This window comes from Trachurus japonicus, chromosome 6 (assembly GCF_045865225.1).
Source record: "Trachurus japonicus isolate A0001 chromosome 6, Traja_1.0".
NCBI classification, from domain to species: Eukaryota; Metazoa; Chordata; class Actinopteri; order Carangiformes; family Carangidae; genus Trachurus; species Trachurus japonicus.
Window position 1 is genome coordinate 12,504,464 of NC_140912.1, and position 26,835 is coordinate 12,531,298.

The window sequence follows — 26,835 nt, forward strand, 5'->3', positions numbered from 1 at the left end:
GAGTCAGAGTCTCTGCACACCACTGACCATTATCCACATGGCTCAACACAGATGAAAACACTGTCCCATTAGCTATCACGACATATAGCCAAGAGTTTTGCCATTTTCATCTTTGCCTGGGGCAATGATGATTTAGAATAACTAATAAAAGCCACAGCATTCATGCATTGGATAGCTCATTAAACTGGATATTTCCCTAGAAAATAGTCACGCTCTCCTCTCTCCAGACTGGCTGACCATGGATGTTTCACCACAAGATTACACTGAGCTTTCCTGAGTGCTGTGCAAACACGTCAGACATAAAAAAAGAACATCTTATGACAGAAAGACACATAATGTGGTCTGCATAATTATTGTTCTATTTAATGCAGCCTACAGAAATGACCACCCAATCTATTTCTCATTTATGAAAATTGAGATGAAGGCAGCCTCCATGTGCGCTCTTCTTAGAAAACTATCATTGGCTAATGTCCCGTCACTAACTTCCCAGTTCATGAATAAATCAGTCCTACAGGATCAGTTTGTATCAAATAGATTAACAGCATGTTTTATATTCGCTGAATTCATCTGTACTCATCGCTATATGGTATAGTGGTTTGCCACAGTTTTTAAATAACATATGATGTCCAGCTGGTAAACACGTGCATACTTTTACTCCAGGTTTGTCGGTAAAAACACATAATAAGAAAGAACACTCTATTAATCATATGTATCTGTTAGTTAAAAAAAAAAAATCAAATTCAGATATCAATTTAGTTTTATAGCTAACATCCCTTGTGCCTCCTTCAGAGGTGAGTTAAACCTACCTGAGGAGATGCCAAGAGCCTGTGAGACGTTGACTTCCACTGCATGTACTTGTGCCTTCAGTGTAAATCCCCCCTCCATATTTTTCTGAATGACAACTTTTACAACTGCAGAAGCTGTGCAGCCTCATGGACCATCCATTTCCACAGTGCAGTAGCCTATACCTTTGAGCTGTGAAACAGCCTGGACAGTACAGCGAGGATGGATGGGTGGAGTTTAAAATGTTGCTGGCTGGCTCCTTTAACTCCAAGGCTACGGATAGTAGAGTATTGATTGGACGGAACTGATATGATCATTCACTTTACAAAGGGCTTTCTCATTGGCTTATGTGATTGAAAGAAAACTTTAACAAGAGAAAAGCCACTCTCTTAAGGGTAAGTTTTACATGTAGGCAACTAACATTTGACCTAGGTAAGTGACACAAATGTTTGGTTAGTCGGGATCTCCGCTTTCTCACTCAATACTCTTTTCATATAGGCTCATCATATTGACAAATGATTAGCATCATCATAAGGTCCCTCTAGTCATTTGCCCTCATGTAAAATTATAAATAGGCTGCAGACATTTTGCCTTGACTATTTCAGGTGTTATCTCACTGTTATGTTTAGCCTAATAAAATTTAGGTGATAAAAAATCAGTCGTAAACAAAACACATGAGGGTTTGGAGCCTTTCTGTTATGATATTATTCATCCATAATCTTTAAAAAGATAAACCAAATCAGACATTTGGTGGAAAGAAGACAGTCAGTCTTTTGGGATAAACATCATCACTGCAAATTGTTTTGCAGTGATGATGTTTATCATGAAACAGGTAGCCTGAAATAGGTAGAAGGAAAATGATGGTCCAAGGTTGCTGGTCTAAGGCTGCTTAAGGTGCAAAAACAACTCGGTTCATATTAAGACCTGAATCCTACTCTGTGACAAACCCCAGTTTTGTTTCTTTGAGGCCCACTGCCAATTCAGTCAATACCGAAGGTGAAGAATAAAGCCAATTCAGTCAATAGCCTACAAAAGATGAAGAATCAAAGCCATAAACTCTTGGCCCCGGATTTTGGTCACACTCTCTCTGAAGTGCCCCCAAAATTTGATTGTAGCCTAGTCTTTTATCAGGTTTTCAGTCGAACAGGCCCAGCTAAGGACTGGTGAGGATGAGAGACTGATCATGTGAAAATGTGAGAGAAGCATCCTGGTTTAATTGAGTGATTGATTACCTTGTTGTTCCACATAGTGGAGCTGTGATGTAAGAAATATGCGATGTGTAGCCTATTAACACTGAAAACCAACAAAGAAACAAAGAAAAATACAGCGTAGAAACTAATTATTTAAAATGATATCATAGGCTACATAAATACCAGCGTAACATTCAATATGAATGGTTAATATGGTAATTATTGTGTTAGTTAGTTTCGTCTCTCCGCGACAAGGTGGCGCTGTTTGACCAGCAGCAACCAGAGGGTGTCACCGCCGCGGTCACACGGAGTTATGTTCACAATCACCAAACACGAACAAAGAGCACAATTCACGCATTTTTTGCACGGCGGTGTGAGTCAGAGCGCTGTTTACGAGTGATTAACTAAAAAGCAGCCGCAGGCAGCCTTGTAGCGATGACGTGGCTGCTGACAGGACAGTTTGCTTCTCCGTCCAGAGCGAGCCAGAAGAAACAGACAACGGTGTTTGACGCTGCTAGCCCGGCGCCGCTGAACACAGCCCGGCGGAGCGGAGCTGTCAGGCTGCGGAACCAGGACCAAAACAAACTCAGAAGGAAAAACATTTGGCTCTGGGCGTCTCACTCACCGTCAAACTGGCTGTTTTCCAAATGCCGTTGCGATTAAACAAGAGGTGTGAGGAGACACTGCTGTTAGTCGGCGGCTTGTAGCAGAGACTGGCTTCGTAGCAGCGTTAGCAGCAGTTACACGCTGTTAGCCGGGATGCTAACGTTACCGCGGCTACCGGGATGCTAACCGTTAGCTAGTTAACGGTAACGTGATGTCAGACGAGCCGACACCAGCAGCTGGGTGTAGAGGCTGCCGCTGCTTTGGCCTTAACTTAAACCAGCCAGGTGTTTTGAAACGTAGCCATTTAGGCTAAAAACAGTGGTGACTGATAATTTATATTTTCAACGTTGCCTTCTTTTTATTCTGCCTGGAACAACGACCACCAGTATGGGGATGTGCTTACCGTGCCTTGGCGGAGCGGCGGACGACGTGGTTGTGACTCCTGATCCCGTGAGTTAATCGTGTACTACAGCTTTTTAACACAACACCAGCTGTGACACTTGACTAATCATCATCATGTGTCGCTTGGTTACCAGTGTATAAACCATAAAACGACGCACGTTGTTTGAAACCACATGAATTTGACTAGTCATCAGTGCAGGAGGCCCTACTTGGTAATGTTTTAGGAGGCGTAAACTGTACACACTGGCATGACAAACATGCTCCAGGCCCAACGTAGGGATAGGTCTGCCTGCGATGTTGGCTTAAGTTTTCTCTGTTTTAACAGGACACAAGGAGACGCCAGCTAGCCGAGGCCGCTGAAAAGAGACAAAAAGAGGTAAGTTGTAAGTACTTGGTATGTTTGCCAGTTTGTTTACACAGCTAAAAACTAGGGCGGTAATAAATCTTAACATCATTAAGGCTTGATTTATGGCAGTAGGTTATACACTTCTCCAACAGATTAATCAATTACTGAGCTTTGTGACCTTTACAAAGAAGGGATTTGATTTATTGTTGTGGTTTCAGACTGCATTATTTATAGCTAGATGTACACAGTAAGCTGGTTACTGGGTACAGTACAGTAAGTTATAACATCATAACCTTATATGAAATACATACAGTACACTCCATTCAAGGTAGATGCACTTGACAGTGTGGTGAGTAATGTTTTATTGTACAGAAAACCCACTTGCACAACCATAAGAGACATGCTAAAGTCCTGTCAAGGTAAGTAGACATGGACCAGAATCATTCCCCCTCTTAATCAGGTGAATTTTTTTGGATTTAGTACTTTGACTGTGCCACGTCTTTCTGCTACAAATCACAGTTTTCCTCTTTGAACTGGCACCCTGTCAGCTCACACAGTTTTACTACCACAAATGAAACCTCTTGAGTCCTAATCCACAATCACATTAACTGTACCGCACTGTTTAAAGCAGCTGAATTACCTTATTTGGCAGTTGAATGCCTTTTTGCTAGTGGACTGAACACGCCTTGAGCTTTCTGAAATGTTCATGGACATGGTAATATGATTTATTACAAAAATGCTTTTGAAACACATGCATGTTCTTAGGACTCCTTAAGACTCCTTGTATGGAGGTCTAGTCTAAAGATATATATACTAGAAATAAACACAGTTTCCTTTTCACACTTGTTCATAATCCACTCTTGTTTTTCAGACAGCATACAGGGGTGTTAAAAATCCAGACGCTGTCGAAAGGAAAAGGAAAAAACAAGAAGAGACGGAGAAACAGACAATGACTAGCTCTGTGTCTGGTGGTGGCGGGCTAAAGGTTAGTTCTGTGTTTACACTCAGGCTGTATGATTTCTAAAACAACTTAAATGCCAAGACTGAACTGCAGTGCACTTATATGTGCAGACAGATTGAATCAACAGTCACATGTCCAATAAGCAGCACAGGTTTATATCTATCAGTTTCACTTTTACACATAGATTTTTCACTTAAAAACATTGGAAATGATAGTTGATATCTCAGGGTGTTGTGATGACATAGGTTTTTATGATTACTACATAGCCATAATTAGCATTAACATGTATTCACCTACCAGTGTAGAAGAAGTATTGGAAGATCTGCATCAAATTTCATGCTTTTACCTGTCAAGAGCTGTGTCCGGTGGAGTCAATGTAAATTTACACTTCTTTCCCTCGTGTGAAGTTTCAATGTTAACCAGCTAGTCCCAGCCTGGCCCATCTCAAAACACGACTTTTAGTTTGTGAGTCATGAGCGTCTGTCTAGTCGTCTGAACTCAGCTCAGCATTAGAGGATGTAGAGGTAGAGCTGCCAAGAGGGCTTTTTTCTTTCTTGAAACTGGACAACATTGTGATGTTGTGTTTTTTTTTTTTCCTGTAGTGGCAGGTAGGATGAAAACCCAGATTATTAAACCAGAAGTCCTGACTCTGAAGTCCCAAAAACATGAAGAATTGCTGCAAGATGACTTCAAAGATGTCTGAACTGCTGTCCATTGTTCCACCTTTTCTTTTTTTTTGCCTATTTTATGGTGTTATGAAGTGATTTCAGACACAACAAAAGCTTGTTGCCAAGTTCCAAAAGCCTGGAAATTTGGACAAGTCAAGGGGTAATGCACAAGCACATACAAGTACTGCATTAGTGTCATTTGACGGTTCGAATGACAGAGTCTTACTGTGGCTCGCATTAGATAGAAATAAAACAATATAATTATAAAGTCAAGTTGTATCTCCGGTGACTTGTCATATTAAGATGAGCTGTCTGCACCACACTAATAACACAAGCTCCATCACTGCACTTTTCTTGTTCGGGTTCATATTCACTCTACATCCGTTAATGGCCACATGACTTTTACCATGACTTTTCCAAAAATCCATTATGCAAATGATGCATTTCACAAAACAGTTTATGTTTACGATGAATTCTAAGTGTGCTTAGTATTAGTGTACAGTAATAATAATAATATAATAAGTTAACACTCTTGTTGGGGCCTCCATTTGTTGGCAAAACAAAGGCTATTGCAGACAGTGCTATAACTTGTTTGAAGTTGCAGAACCTGTAATTCCCTCTGACCATCTCTGGAGTACTTTTGTGTTGATGAGGAAATAAATTATAAGTTTAGTGTAAAATCACTCTTTCACATTTTGTTTAGGCCTTTCCTTGGTGCAAGGTGATTTGGTGACTGTTATATGATGCCATCAACCACATACTCCAAAATGTGCACCAACTACAGGTTAGAGCTAAATAATCTACAACATTGCATTCTTCAATCAGTCCCTTTAATGACCCTTTAATGGCCATGAGTATGGGTTCTTGTACTTTGCTTTGGCCTTTGTTATTGCTCCTTTAATAGAGCCTTTTTTAGTTTTTTCTTCTGCACAATTTCAGTTTGTTGTATTGAATTATAATGTATGCAAATCACTAATATATTGCCTGCTTTATTTAAGTGAGAAATGAAATCTGTTTATGGATTGCCATATGACAAACAGAAGCTAATGTTATCTACATGCACACAGTTTGTCAGTATTTGGTAAACAGCAAATGGGCTTGCTTACAATTTTCTGTTGGGAGAGATTCATGTCAACTACGATGGAGATGTGAGGAAAGTGAAGGAAAGACTAAGTGAATTGTGTATGTTGTGATTTTTTTTTACTTTGACTTGCTTAATTGAGTGCATTTCTTACAGCTTTCACTTGATCCTTAAATGCTTCCGGTGCTCTCGCCATTTTGTAGAAAGCCAATGTTATTTGCTACAATAAATCTGGTTTCTGCTACACTTGTGTGGTTTTCGCTTGTCAATCATATAAGGCTTTGATTAAGTTAAAATGGTCAGTAATAAAAATAGACAAAACTCTACATTTGAGATTTATGCTTGGTAATATTTACATGAAGTTGAATATTATATAAACCGTAAAACATAATCATAGTCCACTGACCACTTCAAGTAACACGTTATCCATTTGGTGTCTTAGTGTGTTTCTTTAAGTATAACCTATGGCAAAAGAAAGATAAAGAGCCATTAGGTGCTTTGGATATCAGACAAAAGATATATAATGTTTTGAACATTCAAGTTTTAAGTATTTATTGAGATTTTACAAAACCAACCAACAAACAAAAAACAAACAGAAACTGGAAGCATTTGCCGAGCGTATAAGCCAGTGGGTTACACTGCATAGCCAATGATCTCAGATCAGTGCCATTTTAATTTTCCAACAAGGACGTTGGAGATATTAGCACATTAAAAGATGATGTTGTGAATTGTGAATTTCAATGATTGCACTGCCTCTAGAGGTCAGTATCATGTAACAAATCAAAGGAGCGAAGAACCAGATGAGTGTGGCTAGTGTTATTATCAATCAGATTCTATTTAACTATATTTTGCAATACACTGCATCTTGTCTAGGTGATTGTCCCTGTTCTTACAATAGAAATGATATAATACAATAGCTATACTAATAATGAATAATTAGCCTGTTGAGGAATACATTATATAAAATAAAAGCCAATATACAGTATTTTCTGAACAATGTTTGGTTTCTAGCAGAGATGTGTTTTTCTTTTCTTTTTTTAAAGAGTACTATACAGTGGACTGTGTAAATATTTGTTATTTGTTGAACACCAATGTGGGTGGTAGGGCCTTCACCTCTACCAAACTGCCACAATTACAGCTCAAATCGAAACTTGAGGAATATAGGACAGCAATATTGGCCAAATGACAATGAATCAATGAAAACAGAACAAACAAGCAATGAAAGAAAGGAGAAAAAAATCAAAAAGTCAAATATCTGTCAACAAATCGAGGAATACCCTCCATGTTGCCAAGGACTACAGGCCTCCAGAAGGTCTTGAAACCTCCAACACGTACAGGAAACTGAAAATATTCCACTCACTAAAAGTGAAAATCTGTATATTGCTTAAAATACAAGTACAAGGTACAGCATCAACTGTACCCAGATAATTCATCATAATGTATTGATTAACACATCGCTTTAATGCTGCAGTTTTGCAGTTCTGCAAAATTAGATAAAACACAACCACAGCCAATAGTAAAGGCCTAATGACGTGATCGTAAACATCCATCTGATTGAATTCTCTTTGTCCAAGAAAACAAAACCAAGCATCACTACAGTATTACACAAATGAGTTTCCATGAATGATGTTGTGTCTGTAGCTGTAGTCACATTCCTCATAAACACAGGCATATGTTAGATAGCCATGTCCATTATGTCCTTTTGTTAATGGCACTTCTCAGTCTCACTTTTTGCCACGGTAGTTAGCTGCCACCACCAGGTAGCTGTCAGGGGTGAGATCCTTGATGGCGGGGGGCTTGCTGCCGACAGGGGACGTCTTGCCCTCCACCCGGGAGATTTGGAGCATGCGGCACGGGTCGTGTTTCAGCAGGTAGCTCTCAAAGGTCTCCCAACCTCCACCAACTCGCACCATCACGTGCTTGTTGTGCAGCATCTGCAGAGAGAAACAGGATTATGGCTTCGCTTCAAAGGAGAGCTTTACATGCTTGCTGCTGAGCTCTCCTTTCTATAGGACGAATGTCATTTCCCTGATTGAGGCTCTGGGTTGGAGATGAATGGACAGTCGAGCACAGCTTTAATGTCAGAGCTTGCTGACTGATGGGGAGGCCTCAGACTGGAAGATGTCCCTAGAGGGGAGGCTTTCTCCATCTCCCATCAGACTAATGCCTTGTTGAGCAGCCTATTGACTGACACAAGACTGATAGATACATCTCAATGTTTCATTCATGGAATTACATAACAAACAAGATGCTAATGCTAAGCAGGTATAATATTTAAAAGCATGTTAACTAAACACAAATACAGCCAAGTCTAGAGTGTCTTCGGTTTTGTAGTGAACACATTCAGGTTCTGACCTGATGGTGGCGTGAGAGGAAAAGTTAAGGGCAGTTATTAAGGTTTGCCCTGAGAGGGACATGAATATTGATATTGAATGAAGCAAATCTATATGGCAATTCAGTTCAGTAGTTGTCATGGTGGTGCTAGAGACAACGTCGGGGGGGATCGCCAAAGTCATTACAACTCGTGTGTAATCTCAAACCATCAGATAGATTTTTGATTGGGAGGGAAATATGCCAACCTCCTGGTGTGCTGCAGGAACAGTCAATCATCAGCAAAGGCAGGAGGATTTGTGTGGGGGATAATGTCTCCATGAAAAATGATTGTAGTTATGGAGATATTTCAGCCGGGACAGTTACAAACACTGCCATCGCTGTAGACGTGGCTGGCTACCACCAGCACAGCTAATGGATACTTCACAACAAAAAAGTCTCAAATCTAAAACGGATGCACTCTGTTTAACCAATAAATTAAATGCATTTTTTATTCACTGTTAAATCTGCTGCATTTGCTTCAAAATGACGCCACCTGCCACATCAGGGCACATTCTCAAGGTTGGCTACCATGGCAACATTGGCCTTTATAATAAAGAGAAGCAGAAATAAAAGGCTCTGGTATATTGGATGCTGAGACACTTGCATTCCCCAGAGGCCGCACACATAAAACATGTCGGGCCTCACTATGGAGCCTTATCACCCCCTACCTCATTAAGGCATCATTACACTTCCACTAAAACAAGCTTGTTTACTGAATGGCTTCCTCAGAAGCAGATTTCTGTGGCGCTTCATTCATCTTTAAAGACGCAATCACAACTAGAAGGGTTCAGACAAACACCAAACTAAATCATAATGATAAAAAGGGTAAACTACCTCATGGGATTGTCACCTCAGTGTGGCCTGGTATGAGGCTTCCTGCCCTCCAGCACCATAACATGCAACATTTATAAGCCTCTTAAAAGAATCAATCTAGGGGGCAGTGGCAGGGCAGCACTTCCAATCACCGGCACCGGGCCTTCAGGCTTTGTGACTGTGGATTTAATGGATCTGTGTGATGCAGAGCGGTTTCAATCATGCTGCTCTGGGACGAGACCCTCACTGGAGCTGAGTCTCCCCTCAGCAGCCCAGAGAAGGGCAGAGGCCCGGGGGCTGAGCCGGGACAGCACGTCTCACAGACACTGCAGCGTTAGTGCTGCTCCCCCGTTGCAGCTACAACCACCTCATTTATTGCAGGAGCGGAGAGGGTCAGCCTCTCAGGCTGTACAGATTATTGTGAAGTAGAGACTTATGTGTGCTGCATGCCACTGTTGTCCTCGCTCCGCAGCTGCATAAAGACAGGGACTGGCCTTGGTGCATTCATGCCTTTTCAGAGGGAACAGCTGCTGGGGGGTAAAATAATCGGAGGAATTTTAATTAAGGAATCTTTTTCCATGACGAGTGCTGGCACAGAGACAGAGGGATAGAGGTTTAACGCTAGTCTTGGTTTGATCAATCTCACACACTGGAACTGTGTATTGCACATAGGCAGCGTGTTAGGTTTGGTGTCTTTGTTAATTCTGTTCATGTCTGTCATGTCTTCCCTCTCTGCTGGGTTTAGGGAGGAGAGTTTAGGGTTTTGTTACTTTTTTAAAGAAGAGTTTAAAACCTTTTGAAGCCAGTTTGTGATATTTTACACACACTACACACTGTGCAGACACTGTCTCACCATTTGGCCTTGGTTACTCAGCAACACAATAAAGAAAAATTTAGCTATTGAAAATACACAAGTAATGATAAATATTCACATTGACTTGACTTGACATTGACATACCATGCTCATTCTATCAGAAAATACTTTTTTGTTGCAAATTGAGTCTCACACATGTCACTAATATTTCAAAACAGCTTTGTTCAGACCTTGAAATGATTGAGATGTGATTTGGTTGTGATACAGTAAAACAGCAGCAGTTGCAATATAATGTGCTGACAGCAGAGGACATCCAAGAGTAACCTCTCTTTTGCACGTCTGCACATCCTAAACATATCGTCAGCATGAATCACATTGTTAGAGGTGTGAATCTTGGTTGTGGGTTGCCAAGTAACCAAGATCTCAAGGGAAGCAATGCTACTTCTCTAATCTGCGTTAGCCTCCATTTATCTTTCTCCACAACCATTTTATTCCTCCACTCCAAAGTCAGGTAACATACCCTGGGCTGAGAGATTCAGTGTGATTAACTGTATGAGATATAATTAGCAGTTCGCAGCCAGTGTTGGCGGTAGTAAGCTTAGTAAAATATTTTCAGAGTAATGCCTTGGTCATCAGATCATATGGAAATGTGGGGCTTTTATTTTCTTTTTATAGCCACATTATGCTTGGCTGAAGACGGACATTGTCAGAATACCATTACCAGGAAAATGAGACCTCGCAGCGAAGGCGGGCTCTTCAGACACAATGGATGACTTTCATCCCGACGCCAGCCAAGAATCAACACACTGCCATATGGTGTGTGAATGGAGAGGAGTTTGCACTGTAGTGTGAGACCTTGTTATTATCATCCCGGTGCTCTGCTGCAACATCTATTAATTCTGCACAGCAATTAGAGTAATTCTCCACAACTAACTTCCACATATTTTCACTCATTCAACATTTTAAACAGATTCACAGTGGAAGTACTGTACATCTTATCATACAGTTTATTTAACCCTTTTTGATCATTTCCATTTTGTTAGACTTTCCATTTTTACTTTTCAAATATGATTATTTTATCTGGCTACAGTTATGATGCATTTTCTGTCACATGTTTTAAAAATTAGAAAAATAATATAATGTTTAAGTACTAAAATCAAAGGTGAACATCCTCAACAGGGGACAGAGGTAGGCCTATTGGTCAAAAAGTGCCAAAAGTAGCCAGCTCATTAATCATGTCCATGTCAGAGATGCATTATTAATTACAGTATTAGGCTCCACTGTGGGTGCCTCAGGAGGTAGAGCAGGTTGTCTACTTATCAGACAGTGGTTCAATCCCCAGGTCCTAAAGTCCACATGTGGAAGATATTGAACACAAAATTGCCCCCAACATTACATTTGTGTCTGAATCTGTGTACTGTCAAAAAAAACAACAACCTCCATTTGTAGGTTGAAGCGCTGTATGAATGTGTGCGTATGAATGAGTGAATGCAACAGTGTAAAGTACTTGGAGCGGATGTTAAGACTAGAAAATCTGTATAAATGCATTTAGTTTACCATTTATAATGTTGTGCCGTGTCTGTTTGAGGTAGAGTTAAAACTACAACAATAAAACTAAATAAATGTGTATGAATAAATACATTAATTTACCACTTACGAGTATTTAATGTAAGAGCTCAATGGTTCTGTGATTTTCAGTAACACTCAGATTTCTCTTTAATGATTATTTCACTGCAGTAAACCCCACTCATAATTGTGAAACCAGAACATTCATCAGTTTCAGTCTGCATTTCCAAAAACTTCAAATGCACAATTCACATTTTTAAATAGTGGAATTCATCTCTTTAATTTTGTAAACTCCCTAGAGGTTCTTATAAAAATACGCTTTTCGACTTCAAACAATATTTTGATTCTGTTTGCGGAGATGAGATCATGAATGTCGACTGTAGTTCTCACGCTGCTGAAGTATGATGTTGTGATGAACATGTCTGATACTCCTTTGATGAAACCACACGCCTTTTTCTTTTGACCTTTTGCCAGCACATGTTTTGACTGTAAAAATGACTCTTTGATGGGTCTTTATTGTAATTCATTTTCTATTTAACTGTGTAAATAAATACAAACGCAACCTCTCTTTAACCTCTGTAACTAATAAAATGGTTTTTGTTAAACAAGGAGACCATTCTTCAGAAAACATTAAACTTCTAATAGTTTTTTTCTTTTCCCTGTGATAAAATTTTAAACCATTTTAATTCAGTATTTTCCACTGTGGTATTCTTTAGTTTTATTTGTATTTGAATATGTTCCCAACTCTGTACAAAAACCAAGTTGCATGCTGAGAGCTGGTGCCGAATCCATCTAAACACAAAGCCACATGATGGGGCGATGTTATAATGTACTCACTCGGATAAAGAGCATCTTCTCCCCAACACGATAGCGCCCCTGTGACTGCCTCTCCACGCAGAACTTATTTGGACACCTGCAGGGCGGATCATCAGCGATATGTCTTACCTGTAACAAACACAAAGATGAACTAGTTACAGATTTTTCTCCTCCGATATAAAAACAAAACCAGAAATAAGTCCGACTTACAGCATCATCCAACAGCTTCCCGGTGCTTTTCTTGCTGGAAGTCACTTTGGGAGGAGTCGAGGATGGAGAAGGAGATGGGGCAGGAGATGACGCAGGAGATGGAGGGAGTTGCTGAGCTGGAGACAGAGGAGGTAACGGAGGAGGTAGAGGCGCTTTCTCTTCTTGTTCGATTTCTTTCTCCAGTTTTATAAGCCCAGGAGGCTCCACGTTATACCTATCAAGTCATTCCATTAGTATTGAATTGAGAAAAGAAGACAAAATAATCCAAAGATGTTTCCTGGGAATAGTATAAATGATCAAATCTTAACTAAATCAAGATAAATTATACGAAATGACTGTACCGTGATGCTATCCGACCCAGCTCTAAAAGACAGAGGCACACCTCTCGTGGTTGTTTGTGAAGAACTGCAGGAAGAGATATGGTGTCATTATTGGGTTTTTACAGTATGACGTTGTATGGTATCTGTGACAAGGCAATGAATGAGAGTGAGCAATCGTGTGATGGAAATGACAATGGTAAGATGCTGAAAGAAACAAGCTCATGAACTTCATGCATTCAAATGTTCCTCTCCTCTGCAGTCCTGTTTATACCAAGTGAAAAACTACTGGGACGTGAACAAAGACTTGAGGTGTTTCTTTTACCTTCACTGACTTGACTATATGACAGTGGGAGTGTGGGGGGTACAAGATGAATGATACATGTGACACACCACAACATGCATTCAAAACAAAAATATCCACTGCATGATAGCAAACCTGGTGTTGTTACATCTACTGCTGAACTGATAAATCCATCCATAAAAAGAAAGGGAAGAAGGAAGAGAGGGAGAGAAAGAGAGAGAAGACAGATGTCAGCTCTTATTGTTTCCTGAAGTGCTTCCACAACATCTTATGTAAAAAAAAAAAAAGAAAGAAAATTACTTGTCTGCTGCATCTGAAGTAACAGTGCTGAGAACTTACTGTGTGTGTACAGTGACTAGGCCTGAAATGATTTGCATAGTTTACATTGCTTCACCATGGTCAAGCAGTCATTAATCAGAAATTACAGGAATGTGTATGAATAGTTTAGGTATTTCTGTCATAGGCAGGGTCACATACGGTACATCTGATTGTCCCCTCACACGCATCTTAACTATGCACTTATTTCACTGAAATAACATGCAAGAAATCCTTGTAATAGCTTAGAGAGAGAGAGAGAGAGAGAGAGAGATAATATACTGGGAGCATGAATGAGAAAGAGAGCAAAATGCCTCTGTTATGAGCTGAGGAAAACATTTGCATAGTGTTGCCCTACTTTTCCTACTAACTCACACCCTCCTGTCTCTGCTCCCTTTGTTTTACGCCAGACGTTTCGTGCATGGGCGCAGTATTAAAGATGTGCACGTCCTTGTCGTCAGGTAACAGTGCTCCCAGCTGACTGCTGTCCTTGTGAGCTTTGTGTGGTCAAAAGGAGCTGAAGCAGAGCCTGGAGATGTGAGTCCTCTGAACCACAGAGAGGGAAACAGTTCAACCTGTGTGATATCCTACCTGCACAATCAGGCCATTCACAGGAAACAGTAATCTGAGTCTGGTGCCTTGGCAGTGGCCACGCAGTGACAGCCAGAGGTACAATACTGGATCCTGTTTGTCCTACATTCTGGTTTATTAGAGTTTATTAGACTCACCTAGATCCTCTGACTCAAATAGACACGTTTCCCCAACTCCAACTTCACGACACCAGGCCAGGAAGTTAGCTGTGTTGTCCCGTGCGAAGAAAGAGCCGGAGGGGGCGCTCTGCCGACATGGTATCCTCCGATGGGGAATACGCTGCTGCAGACATAAAGGTCAGTAGGTATCCTCGTGTACACTGCTCAGAAAAGAGCCAAAGACGGGGTGTCTGCCCTAACTTTCACTGATGAATAGACTCTGAAATGAACATGAGCTCTCACTTTGTCTTTGACAAAAAGAAAACAAAGGTCCTCCAGGGTGACTTGTCCACCCCAACCCCCAGAGTTTCCATCAAAACACAGAGGCACACACTCTTTATCTACACAGATTTCTTCTCCATCTGTTGAGTCTCCGGTTTCACATCAGGATCAAGGACCTTTTTTTTTTTCATAGAGATCAATATGGGAGATGGCGGCTAAGAAAACCAGGGCTACTTTACCAGGCCTTCTATGATTTGGGATCAAATGACATGCTTATGGGTCTCAGCCCCCACACGGTCTGTTCGGAGAGATTTATGCGCCTTCCTGTGGTTTTATACAGGATATGTGCGTCTGTGCTATGAGAAAGGTGCAATGAGCTCATGCTGGAAATATGCAGGCTTTTGTGGGTATTTTTCTTTTCTTTCCAGGCTCTCCTTTTGACTTTTTTTTTTTTTTGGGATCCTTTCTGTTGTTGAATTACTTTGCATTCCTAGTGAAATACTCTCAACCACATTGGCAGTGTGGTTTGATCTAACAACCAAAATGACATGTTATTATTTTGGGGGTGCCTTACTAAATTATATCTGCGCCTTTATGTGTGTAATAATCACGCAGGGGGTAAAGAACTTTTGGAAGACATTAGGTTTAAATGGACGGGAAATAATAATGAGAATGAGGAAGTACTATGCCTGAAAATCACATAATTGAACAAAATGTTATAATTTATGTATCATCCAGCATATTCTCAACACCTCCAACCTCACAGCTGCACATGCAGGATTTATCAAGTGGATTTTATGACCTCTCTATGGAGCAATGCTAGATTTTCATGAGATGTTTGATGTTGTCTTTGCTTGTTTTGAACTTTGACAAGTCTTCTTGTCTTCATTCATCTTGATTGAGTGATGTCAACACATGGGAAGATGAGCAGGAAACAGCATCTACACAGTGTGATTCATCATTTGTCTCTACTGTAATCATTTAATCCCACTCCACACACCACATCAGTTTATAATGAGACTTCAACACAGATGGACTTTCTCTTTAATTACTGGAACCAACTCTGTCTTTTGGTGTTTCTGTGTTGTAAATAATCCTTACTAATAACCCTGTTCTTTTCATGATCTCTTAACTTTAGGCTCTCTAAAGAATCCTGTAATGTTTGTAAAAATCTTGGCTATTAACTCTTTTTATGTTCTTGTTCTTGCTGAATGTCTGTATAGTTGTGCCTATTTGCTATTGTCCTTTAACCAATCTTTTCTCCTATACAGCCCTCTTGCCCCTTCCCCTCAAGAAGCTTATGCCTCTTGTCAGGCCATCATTGTAAATAAGAACTTGTTCTTAATTGATTCTGCCTGGTTAAATAAAGGTTAAATAAAAAAAATAAAAAACCAGCTATAGCCATAAAGGACCATGACAATGCAACAGTTGTTTAATATTATGTATTGTAAACCTGACAATAGTTGGCGAAGAGTAGGCTACAGTATATCAGGCATGAAGAGTATTATTAATCTTTCATAGCTCATTAAAGTGAAAGCGCTCAATGTGAGTCCACAGAGTGATAACATGGACAAACAGCAATAAATCATGCTCACTGTATAAAACATCATAATGTGGCTTTGTTGGATTTTAAATTTGCCTGATCTGTCTCTTTGCTCCTCTGCTCTCTATCAGTCTCCATGATCAATAGGCTCCTCTATTTCAGTAGCTCCTCTGTCGTCCCACGGTCATTGACCTCAAGTATTTCCTCACATCTGTGCTGCTGCACTCACACTGAGATCAGGAGACCCACCGTCATCAGCGCCGTAATGCCTCAGTGAAAACATCAACAACTTTCACTAAAGGCCAGATAACTTTTCCTCTGTGTCTGAACAGAAACATGAACTAATCACACATACAGTATGATCCCACTGAGCAAGAGTCAGCTCAGTGAGTTATACCTACAGTAGCTATAGTAACTGCAGAGACTGAAATAATGAAACAGATGTTTGCAAGATAATGACTTTGTCACATTAGTGAGAGATTAAGACTATTTTCTTTTCTCCTAAAGCCATGCTTTAGAGTTGAAAACATTAAACCGTATAAATATATGTGAAAATGTTTTAATCTTGTTCCTTTCATTGTTCAGTGATAGGATGTAGACCTCTGAAGCTGACACAGTCAAAGGATTTCTACCCGTTTGTTGTAAAATATACATTTGCAGTGATTGCCTGAGTTAAATTACCGATAACCACATTACGTTATCCTTTAATCTTTTCAATTCCATAAACCTTCACTCAAGACTCATGACTAGTTCTGCCAATTCTCACAGGGGATGTGGGGCCCCATCAGTTAATGTGTCCTTGCCAGCCTCACTTTCTCATTTCTGCCCTGCTGAATGCTGCTGGCCCCCATCCCCCATCCCCCACCCCACCTCTGTGCACTGCTTTCTGAAATCGTGGAGGCCCTTGCGAAGTAGGGATTCATAGTCGGTTCTGAGCTGACAAGACCAATCAACGGGCAAATGTGAGACTCACTGTGGAAAACTAATGCTATTTATCATTTTTAAGTTCTCAGTGTCATGTATTGCCATCCAGAGGTTACGATATTGACGTTTATTTGAGATGAGTATAGTTCATATTGATCTGAAAACTTGGGTGCAGCTGTTTTCTTTCTCAGTGATAGTCAATAAAACTTCAATACTGTTGCCTTTGAGCCATGAATTATACAACAGTAACACAGGATCTAAAGGGTTACTTTACATGCCAGTAGAATATGATTCTAAATATGGATTTGAGTTAACAACATTCACAAAAAAGTTTCTTATGTCTGGATTTTACATCTTTTATAATCAAGCGGGAGAGTTGTTAAAATAGCTGAGACTAAAGTGATTGTCAGTCAGTCTGATCCAATCTTTCAATCCCGCCAGACTGATGTTTTCGCTCTCAGAAACAATTTTCTGTCAAATCATTCAAGCGGAGAGTTAGTTTAGGAACACTTTCAGCCAAGATTTGGCTCCCAGATTAGTGTTTTCACTGTATCTGTTATCATGCCAGACTACTGTAATCCTCAAGTTTCTCTGTACCTTGCTGTTGCTAATGGCAGACAGGTCTCCATTACTTTGCCTGAACTTCTCCTGTAGCGTCTCAGCCAGCTGGCACAACAGGAAACCATTGTCTAAGCGATCCATGAAGCTCTCGGCGGTGATTTCCAGACCTGACCAGGGGACACATAAAGAAAGCAGAGTCCAGCACCATATATTCACTATAAAAGTGCTCATTTAAAATATATGCTGTAGAAGGAAAATAAAATATAATCTCCAATCCGTTCCCAGTTGGGGCTGAACCTGATGCTAGTGTTGTTGACTCTCAGAAACTGCTTGGCTGATTGGGCTTGGCTTGCACTCCCGGGGTTTATGCAGCTCTGCAGAGGCCAAATGTTCAAAATTTTACAACATAATTTGGGGGGAATCTGGGGGGATTTTCTGGGAAAACACCACAGGGTGGCTGTGACAACTATATATGAAAAGGTAGCATCTGATTGTGCACAGTAATTCTTCATTGCCCTGCACAGTTGCAGAGATGGATTGGTGATCAACATGTGGTGTCCAGTTGACTGATTTCCAGAGGACCATTCTTTCTTAGTTAGATCATTGTGAAATAGGAGGTGGTGGCAGGGGGGTGTCTGTGGAAAGAAACTGGAGAGAATTTTTTTTTTTTTATCCCTTTTCTGTTTCTTATAGGAGGAGGGGTCTGGGGGTTCGATGTTTAATGAGTTCCAAATGTTGTAAATGAGCCCAGAAAAGAGAGATTGAAATCTTGAGAAACACTCAGTGAGCTCCTGTCTTATACTCTCATTCTCTCCCTCACTCCTCACTGTTTGAGGAAAATATATTCCAGAGGGCTCTCAGGGAAATATTTTAACTCACATACTCAGGCCTATAAATTGCTCGGTTTTCTCGAACCAGCCTCCCTTCTCAACAACAATATGACTCATCAGTATAACCGAGCATCCACCTCCCACTCAATCAGCGGACTCATCCTTATACCACACCACTCCGCCCACCTGGAGCTGTAAACCCTGCTCTGCATGAAAAGACTTAAAAGGTACTGAGAAGGGCTTAAACCATCAAACTGGTTCAATACTTTGTGTTTACTGGTGACACACCGGTGCTTGTGCTTCTGAAGCCTTTATATCTTTGATCCCTCACCACATCAGACCAGAGGTTTCTGGCTTAGCTGGTTCCAGTGCAAACACACAGAGCGCCAGAGGTAGGGGGAAAAAAAAGAAGATACTGAAGTTGTTTTAAGTTGCTCACACAAAGGCAGGAGTCAGTTTCAGGAACTTAATTGGCTTCGAGTCCGTTTGACAAATGTCAGTTTGACCGTATAAAGTCTGCAGGATTTCCAATAACTCTCAGTTATTAGGTGGAAAATTTCAAACCATATTAAATGTAGCCATGCATAGTTCAAAAAGTAAATTTTACAGAAAAACCTCAAATAATGAGGTAGCCAACTTCCTCTCCTTACAGACCTGAAAATGCTTACGAACACACAGTTTACTGTACCTCTAAGAGATTTCTTAATTCCTACACTGTCGACTACTCTGCTGAAGAAATTCCAACAATTTGTGTTTTGCTAACAGGAACATTTTTGTATTGACACTGGCGGGTCTGTGGTGCCACAATCGGTATCTTTGAGAGCAGGGAGTGGCAACCTTTTTTCTTTTAAACTTTTGTGTTAACCTGTTAATATGAGGACATTTCGACTTGGTACCTCCATCACCGACTGGACTCCACCAGTTTCAAGTTGTTCAGTCACAGAGGGATTTTTTTTTTTAGTTGGATCATATTGTCTTCCAGAAGAGGTAAAACTACACTATGTTGAGTTGGATAGTTCACATTTTCAGTGTTATCGAAAGTAGTTTGACTAAAAAACATCTTTGAACAGTATACAACATAATATAATCAAAGACTTAAGAAAAGTATGTGAAGTAAATATCATTTCGTGTAACAGAATTTGTTTGCTCCCTCTTGACCTCATTAGAAATCGTCTTATGATTCACCTTAGATCCATCTTGCGACTCTCTGTGGACGACCTGCCTCCAAGGTGGGAACCTCAGTCTATCGTGTGTTTACCTGAATCATAACTTTCTTAAAACATGCCTACTAGTTGATTTGTGTTAAACTGGAGTCACTAAATTCAGGTCAGACTGGCAAACTGCTTCATGTAGATTTATTACACAGCAGAAACCTTGCACAAAGCTTCTGCTGATGCTCGCTCCACTGCTTAATCTCCTCCACGGGCTGAGCATTACTTGGGCACTGTAATGATCACCATTATTCAATTATGCCAAATCTATGGGAGTGGGTGTGTAAACATGGAAACAGGTTCACACACTCTGCTGCTTTAAAATAGTTTGTAATGAGATTCAGATTGATTCCAGTCCTCTGCAGAGGTGTTTACATCAGCAATACCAGTTCAGTTACTGCTCAAGGTAAGGATATTCACAAGACCTTTCAAAGCCAAGCAGTTTCTGAGAGAATGATCTGAATAAATCAGCGACAACCTGCACAATCCTTCATTTTTCTGGAATAAGGAGTTATTGTACGACTGTTTGTTGTGAATTTCTTCAAATTGAACTTAATGTGTTGGATTGATTGGGTTTCTTAACCTACCACATACCTGATGCTGACACATCCTCAGAAACACAATAAGACTGGTGTTGGTTTTGTGTGCTGCAGTGTTGCTTACCGAGAATATTAGTGAGCCACAGGGCCAGGTCCTCCTTCATGGGCAGCAGGCTGGCTTCATGCCGGCTGGCCAGCCACTGGTGGTACTGCTGCATGTCTGTGAGGCCGGGCCCACTGGGCTGTTTGGGGCTCAGGGAGCTGCACATGGTTCCCTATGGACAGCCTGAGAAGAGGGAGGAGACGAGGATGACAAGACACACAGAGTCAACGATCATGTAAAACCTTTAAACTGAACTAAGGGGAACCCTAGACATGCATGTACGTATATATCAGTAAAACAGTGTACTGTAGAGGTATTGATTCAACTCCTTGAAACTTTGTTTGGAACAGATTTTGTAGTTGTGTGAATTTTGTGCTTATGTTATTGGAGTACTCATGTTCAAATATAGTATGTATTATGTAAGATAGTGTATATGATTTGGTCTTAGAACCAAAGGATGCAACAGATATTTTACTTTACAAAATAAAATGCAGAACCTATGATTGGTTGACTGATTGATGAACTGAACTGTGAATGTGATGTTGCAAATCGAACTACACAGCTCATTAGTAAATCAGCTAAACCCTAGCTGCTTCCACATGATACATAAGGGATAATGATACACAAATATCATGTCTGATGAGATAATTACATCTAAATTAAATAGCATTGACATTGGTAATTTTACTTCACAGTTAGTACTTTTACTTTGAAGACTTTAAGGACATTTACCTAACAGTACCTCTGCGCTGTTTCTTTTGAATGCAGGACTTGCAAGAGAATGAATTTTAAAATCTAAAAGAAAATGCTACTATATACAGTATACTATACAAATATATTCTTCAATTCCAGCTGACATTTAGGCTAAATATTTTTCAAAGAGCAGAGAAGGATAAGATGAAGAGAGGAGAGATCTGAGTCCCTTTGTCCTCTTGGCCTGATCCTAGTGTGGTTTACAGTCCACCTAACATGAGACGTTCTCATAGATCCTGACAGCCCAGTTCCTGTCTGCCTCTCCACTGGACAAGAGAAACCTTTTATACCACGCAGCCAGGCTCATACAGTAGCACTCTTATTCAACAAACACCAGACGCAAACAAAGAGCTCCTTCAGATGACTCTGCCATCTATGATACAGACAATGATACAGTCCAAATCAATCCAGTGCAGGCGACACTGCAGCAGGCCTTGAATTACGACCTGGTGGAGGAGACGGCAACTGCCATCAATAATCAAGAGCAATATCTAACAGCTATTTAATGCTTGTAAGCTGGAGTCATTGAGTAAATGAGACATTTCTCACAGTCTTTTCCAGTACCCTGCTACTTTATGCCAACTTGCACAAGCTTTTATGTGAAAATCTTTCACATTTCAGTCCATTAATGGATCTGCTGCTGAGACAAGCGAGTGATTGAAAAAAAATAACTGGGCAGCAGATGTGAGACCTGAGCAGAGGAACAACACACACCAACAGCTCAGCAGTTTATATTCACTGTTTTAAAACACGGCTGCTGTGATTTCTGTGTCTCCAAAGTAAACCCAGGTATGGACAGACTGTGTGATGAAGAGAGAGGTGAAAAATCCAAGGCTGGGTAGTAGCATCACAGGGATACTGAGGAGCTTTTGTTTTTAGTCAAGGCCTGCACTACTTCAGAGGCTGCTGTGGTCATCTAATCAAGCAAGTTTATTTTTAGAAACAAGGAGAGGAAAGTAGTTTAAAGTGGGCAAAGACTTTTTTTGAAATGTATAATGCACCAGGATATAGCCCTAACTTTTCAGATTTGAAAACATAGATAACAAACTGATTCCAATGCGCCCATCCCCATGTTTGAAATTCTGTGCTTATGTCAGATTAAGGAAACAAAAAGTGTGAATTAAATGTATTCCTTATATCAAAACAATATGATCTCCACCTTGGACAGACATAAGAAGACCTTAAATTCCCCCAATGCTAGGCAAATGGCATCAGGACATTTAATGCAAATTAAAAGAAGAGCTTATGTAAACAAGGAAGCAAAGCCGCAATGAACAATTAGTTCACAGTGTGTGTGATGGCTGAAGATTTCCTTTAAATGCCGAGGGAGTGCAGCACAATGCGAGGAATCTGACCTTTAAAGCTGTGTAACATTTCAAGGTCCCACCGGAGTTGGCTGTAACCAAATCACACAGTGGTGCAACACTGGACATCAGGACCTTGATGTCCGACCAAGGTCGTCTTATCTTCCTGGAGACATGAGCTCCTCGTTGTGCACACACACTAAACTGGTGGAGCTCAGCACTCACACACAGGTGCTACATTCACATGTCAACTGTGGTGCAGGCGGACAGACAGAACAAGGGCAGTGGGACAAATCCTCATGTCTCACAGTACAAAATCTAGTCACATAAGCCCACTCACTCACTGCTGTTATGTGTCAGTGAAAACTTTGTAATTGACATAGTTGTTGATGGCACACATTTTTTGTTCCCATTATTCTAACAATGTATCTCTCACTCATTGTTTTTAATACACTGTATATTTGAAACATCATGAGTGTGTAATAAAAACCATGTTTGTGACAATGTATTTTTTAGATAAACCGAAGCAGCCTTACTCCTTACGGCAAAGATGTAATCTCTAGTCTTTTCATTCTTTGTTTGAAAATATATTTTACTCATAGTCCCTCGTTATTTTGTGCTGAGCTGACTCAGTTCCAGGGACTTGATTGTTTTTCTTGGTGTAATAGTAAATCTGTGATCGAAGATTGTATTCTTCTCGGCAGGACCGTGACTAAACATCCGTCTGGGTTTCCCCAACATTTTCCCAAGAAAAAGTCCTTAGAGAAACAACCAGCTGTTATTTAACATACCTGTTTCCTCTCACCACACTGTAGCCTGACCTCTTCAACTTCAGACCAAAAACACAGCCAGCACCACCAGGCTTTGTGCTGCATGTGCCATCTGCAGAACTTGCTGCTTCATCTCTTCATACTGTTTTCATAATCAGGTTCAGAATCTGACTTTTGAGCTTGGATTAGAATCAGAAACAAATAACCTTTACGCCTCAGAGATATTCAAATATACAGGGATATAACATAGTTTTCTCAGTGAGAGAGGCCTCATGACTTCAGAAAAGCCGTCATATCACGCCACAGTCGGCTGCAGATTGCTCCAGGAAAGGCATATGGATGGGAATTTTGACTGCTGAATCACATCAATTAGAAAAAACAAGAGAGGCTCTGTCCTCCCGAGCCTCGCCGCTCTTCATGCCTTTCTCCTCCACAACAGTAAGCTGATATGGAGGCTGATTTGTCCATTTAAACGGGGAACTCAGCATGTTTATACTGCTGTGTGAGTTATGAGTGGGTGTTGCATCCAGGTATCAGATGTTATGAGCAGTCATACAATGCCTCCAGCTGAAAATGTCAATAAAAAGCTAAATATTCTTCCGTATGATGTCACACAAGAAAACATATATAAACACCACGAGGTTTGTTTACACATCTATAGTTTCGCTGTGTTCCTGTGGTTTTTAGTGCTTACATGAGGTGTTATAAATCCTCAGATGGCATAAAGCACTTTTTTAATCACTGCCTCAGGTCATCATTTGAAGACCCCTGTGTTGCAAACTTCTGTCTCATCAACAAACAACATTCAAAGAATGTGATTCACACATATTTCTGTAAAACTTGACACTCCCATTTGTTGATATGTCTGAATTCAACTTGGTTTTGGACTGTGTTACAAGGCTCTATTAAAACCATGGGCGGCACATTTTATTTACAACTACAATAAGTTTTAAAGCTGTCTCCTCCTTTACAACTGTCACAAATAAAAAGACAACCACAACAGACATTTCACCACTCTGGAAATAAGATCAAGGGAGGATGCCTGATGAGTTATGACTGAAATCCTGCTGAGCAGACACTAATTAAAACCAATAAAATGACTGAGAGCTGCAGCTGAAGAAAATATGTCAGAGTCTGTTCAATTAAAGATACCTGGATTTAAATTTGAGGAAACACTGGCAGCAAAAACACAAACTAACATCTTTCTATTAATTGTCAAGAAGCACAAAGTTTTAGACAAACTACAAATAGTATTCTTCTGACAGGCCACAAGTTACAGCCCCAAATCTAAAACAGAATATGCATAAAGAGATTCAAAAGTCTGGTTTTCATTTGGCAGAAGGAAAGCAGCGAAAATCTCTTTCATGAGTCCACAAAAAAACTTCAGATCTGTGCTCACCCTGAGGGTTCAGCTCGCTGGTGCGCACCTTCCTCTCACTCGTCCTCTGAACTGCTGGATCCCACTTTTCATGCTTTTCACAGCGGTGCATCGACCTACAGGTTAGGCTCCAAAACACTGAGCCAATGTGGAGCGGAGAGGTCTTCCTCACTGCGCATTTGCACAAGGATTATGACCGCACACAGACATACACTCACAGCACGCTGCTGCTGCTGCTGCTGCTGCTGCTGATGGGAGGGAAGTTTGATCCTGCTGGCAGTGCCTCCCTCTTCTCTGCTCTTTGTGTTACCTCAGTATGACATATCTAGGTGGAATTCAGCAGGTTAGTCCGGGAAATTCAATTAATTGTGATTTAATGAATTACTTTCTTTTCTCTAGCTATGTAAATTGATCAAAATACCTTGGTAGTTTATGGTGAGTAACAATTTTGACTTAGACTATTTGCAGATAAATGCTGAGTTATTCATAAACACCTTGATGTAGAAAATCACCAATACATAAATGCTGCATTGCTGTTTTCACAGTAAATGCAGGAGTCATTTTGCTCTTTACAATCATGCAAGTTAGACATATGCTGCACTGCTGTGTTGTCCATATGTTGTAGATAATTCAAACAAGAAATAGGCGTGTGTTCAAATATGTGTCTACTGAGTTTATTTACCTTCTCATTTCTGGTGCCCGGACATTAAGCTTTTATTTTGAAGGAGAATAGCAGGCGACGCTCTGGACGCACGCGCAGTGTGTCGAGCTGCACAAACGGCTGGCGGGAGAGAGAGAGCACGAGGACAGAAAACAACAAGAAAACAACAAGTGAGTTCACTTCACAACAATAGACATGCACTTTTCTGACGAGTGTCACTTTACACGTGTGTCACATATCCAACTCTCTGTGTAACTCCGGCGGTTCGCTGGGTTCAGCTTCGCCTCGGGAAGTCCCGGTTCCCTTAGCAACAGCAGCTTGTTGACGCGACTTGCTAACTAGCATGCAGCTAACTTAACTAACTCGCCAGCTCCGCAAAGTCAGAAATGTCAGTCTCCCCGGGTGGGTGGCTGGTTGTCTGTGGGTGTGTGGGGTTGACCCTCCGCGCTGTGTCTGTCCTCCACAGTGTCTGTCCTCGGCTCGGCTGGCGGGGCTGAGCTGTGAACGCGGAGCGGAGAGCGCCACATGGAGGCGGCGCTGCGGAGCCTCGGCAGCACCGTGGAGCTGCTGGCCGCGGCGGCGCTCAGCGCGGCGGTGCAGCGCTGGGACGACCAGACTCTCACCAGAGCCTTTCACTGGGCCCGCTACTGTGAGCACCTGTGCTCCAGGTTTCACAGTAACCCCGCGGTGAGGGGGCTCATGGAGAAGCAGATCCAGCTCACAAATGAGAGTTTGCGCGCTGCCCTCCCTGGATACACGGAGGTCTCCTTCCTGGACCTGTCCCGGTGTCAACACCTCCTGCTCGTCGGGCTGCTGAACAACCCCCAGCTGCCCAGCTCCATCATGAGGAGACTCTTTGACTCCAAGGCTGCTGCTGCTGCTGCTGCAGGCACCGAGCACAGTGAGTATCAGGATGTTACCGGCCTCTGCAGCAGCATCATCCAGTGCAAATCTGCATGTAAAGTCCTGAAACCTGTCACAGAGCTGCAGTCTGGTGTTGGTGCTGATGCTGAGGTGCAGGGGGGGATGCTGATGGAGAGGCTGGCCGCTTTGATGAGCCAAAGCACTGAGGCCTGCAGCAGGACGGAGCAGTTTTTAGACTCTGTCCTCCAGGGATGTGAAGGAGCAGCTGAACATTTCTGTGTGGTCATCGCTGCTGCTCTGCTGACAACGGGAAACTCAGCAACACAAAGTGCTTTGCAGGATTTTCTCATGGACTGGCTACAGAAACGCAACATCCTGAAGCACATGTGTTATACGCTGCCTACTGCACTTCTTATGGACCTGGCCAAAGAATGCCTGAAATTTAGAGATGCATATTGTGCTGTACTGAAAAAGTGGGCCTCTGATATGGAGTACAGTTTGACTGAGGGTGAGTGGGTTCAAACCGGCACAAACGCCTCGGTGTCCTTCCAAAAACTCACTGAGCACTTTCAGGCCTTGTTTGAGACTTGTCCCTCTGTGAGGGCTGATATGGAGACAGAGCTGAACGCTTTGAAGATTTCTGATGGAGACTTTGATGTCAGAGGTCTGAGTGTGTGGGGAGACCTGCTGTCAGCATTAAACCGGTGACCATCAGTCTTATGGAAAGATTGACACGTGTATATATATATCTATTTATATGTTGATGAAGTGTTTGACTACTGCGTCTTTAGCACTGTTTTGTTTATGATCTGATTTTGCCAATTGTCCAAAGACTCAGGTGTCATATCAGCATACCTG

General features: G+C 41.3%; 3 protein-coding genes across 10 annotated transcripts; 2 read left to right on the forward strand and 1 right to left on the reverse strand.

The window, feature by feature from the left end:
- Positions 1 to 2,493: 2,493 nt before the first annotated feature.
- svip (small VCP interacting protein) lies at positions 2,494 to 6,281 on the forward strand. Of its 5 annotated transcripts, XM_085778908.1 has the most exons (6): positions 2,494 to 2,643; positions 2,966 to 3,029; positions 3,307 to 3,357; positions 3,700 to 3,746; positions 4,199 to 4,312; positions 4,891 to 6,281. In XM_085778908.1, the coding sequence occupies exons 1-5, from the start codon at positions 2,621 to 2,623 to the stop codon at positions 4,278 to 4,280; spliced, it is 267 nt and encodes an 88-aa protein (XP_085635034.1). In that variant the 5' UTR covers positions 2,494 to 2,620; the 3' UTR covers positions 4,281 to 4,312; positions 4,891 to 6,281. The 5 variants fall into 5 exon arrangements, with proteins under 5 accessions (XP_085635034.1, XP_085635033.1, XP_085635031.1 ...); XM_085778907.1 differs by lacking the exon at positions 3,700 to 3,746; XM_085778905.1 differs by lacking the exon at positions 3,700 to 3,746 and having other exon boundaries at positions 4,199 to 4,321; positions 4,891 to 5,147.
- A 284-nt stretch (positions 6,282 to 6,565) lies between these two features.
- On the reverse strand, positions 6,566 to 24,706 carry gas2a (growth arrest-specific 2a). Of its 4 annotated transcripts, none has more exons than XM_085778902.1 (9): positions 24,474 to 24,706; positions 20,269 to 20,430; positions 17,601 to 17,731; positions 14,294 to 14,435; positions 13,386 to 13,406; positions 12,971 to 13,034; positions 12,630 to 12,843; positions 12,441 to 12,548; positions 7,661 to 7,971 (listed from the first exon to the last, which is right to left on the reverse strand). In XM_085778902.1, exons 2-9 carry the CDS (start codon positions 20,411 to 20,413, stop codon positions 7,762 to 7,764), a joined length of 1,035 nt encoding a protein of 344 aa, XP_085635028.1. In that variant the 5' UTR covers positions 20,414 to 20,430; positions 24,474 to 24,706; the 3' UTR covers positions 7,661 to 7,761. The 4 variants fall into 4 exon arrangements, with proteins under 4 accessions (XP_085635029.1, XP_085635028.1, XP_085635030.1 ...); XM_085778901.1 differs by having other exon boundaries at positions 7,663 to 7,971; positions 14,294 to 14,438; XM_085778903.1 differs by lacking the exon at positions 13,386 to 13,406 and having other exon boundaries at positions 6,566 to 7,971; positions 14,294 to 14,438.
- Positions 24,707 to 25,189: 483 nt separating this feature from the next.
- On the forward strand, positions 25,190 to 26,835 carry fancf (FA complementation group F). Its single transcript, XM_085778899.1, has 2 exons — positions 25,190 to 25,283; positions 25,580 to 26,835. Exon 2 carries the CDS (start codon positions 25,639 to 25,641, stop codon positions 26,683 to 26,685), a length of 1,047 nt encoding a protein of 348 aa, XP_085635025.1. The 5' UTR covers positions 25,190 to 25,283; positions 25,580 to 25,638; the 3' UTR covers positions 26,686 to 26,835.

Coding starts and splice junctions, on each gene's coding strand:
- gas2a (XM_085778901.1), bottom strand. CDS start 20,413: ATGTGCAGCTCCCTGAGCCCCAAACAGCCCAGTGGGCCCGGCCTCACA. Junction 13,407..14,293: donor ATTTGAGTCAGAGGATCTAG/GTGAGTCTAATA, acceptor TTATCAGTTCAG/CAGTAGATGTAACAACACCA. Junction 7,972..12,440: donor AGAAGATGCTCTTTATCCGA/GTGAGTACATTA, acceptor TTCTCTCTGCAG/ATGCTGCACAACAAGCACGT.
- fancf (XM_085778899.1), top strand. CDS start 25,639: ATGGAGGCGGCGCTGCGGAGCCTCGGCAGCACCGTGGAGCTGCTGGCC.
- svip (XM_085778905.1), top strand. CDS start 2,621: ATGCCGTTGCGATTAAACAAGAG. Junction 2,644..2,965: donor CCGTTGCGATTAAACAAGAG/GTGTGAGGAGAC, acceptor AACGACCACCAG/TATGGGGATGTGCTTACCGT. Junction 3,358..4,198: donor CTGAAAAGAGACAAAAAGAG/GTAAGTTGTAAG, acceptor CTTGTTTTTCAG/ACAGCATACAGGGGTGTTAA.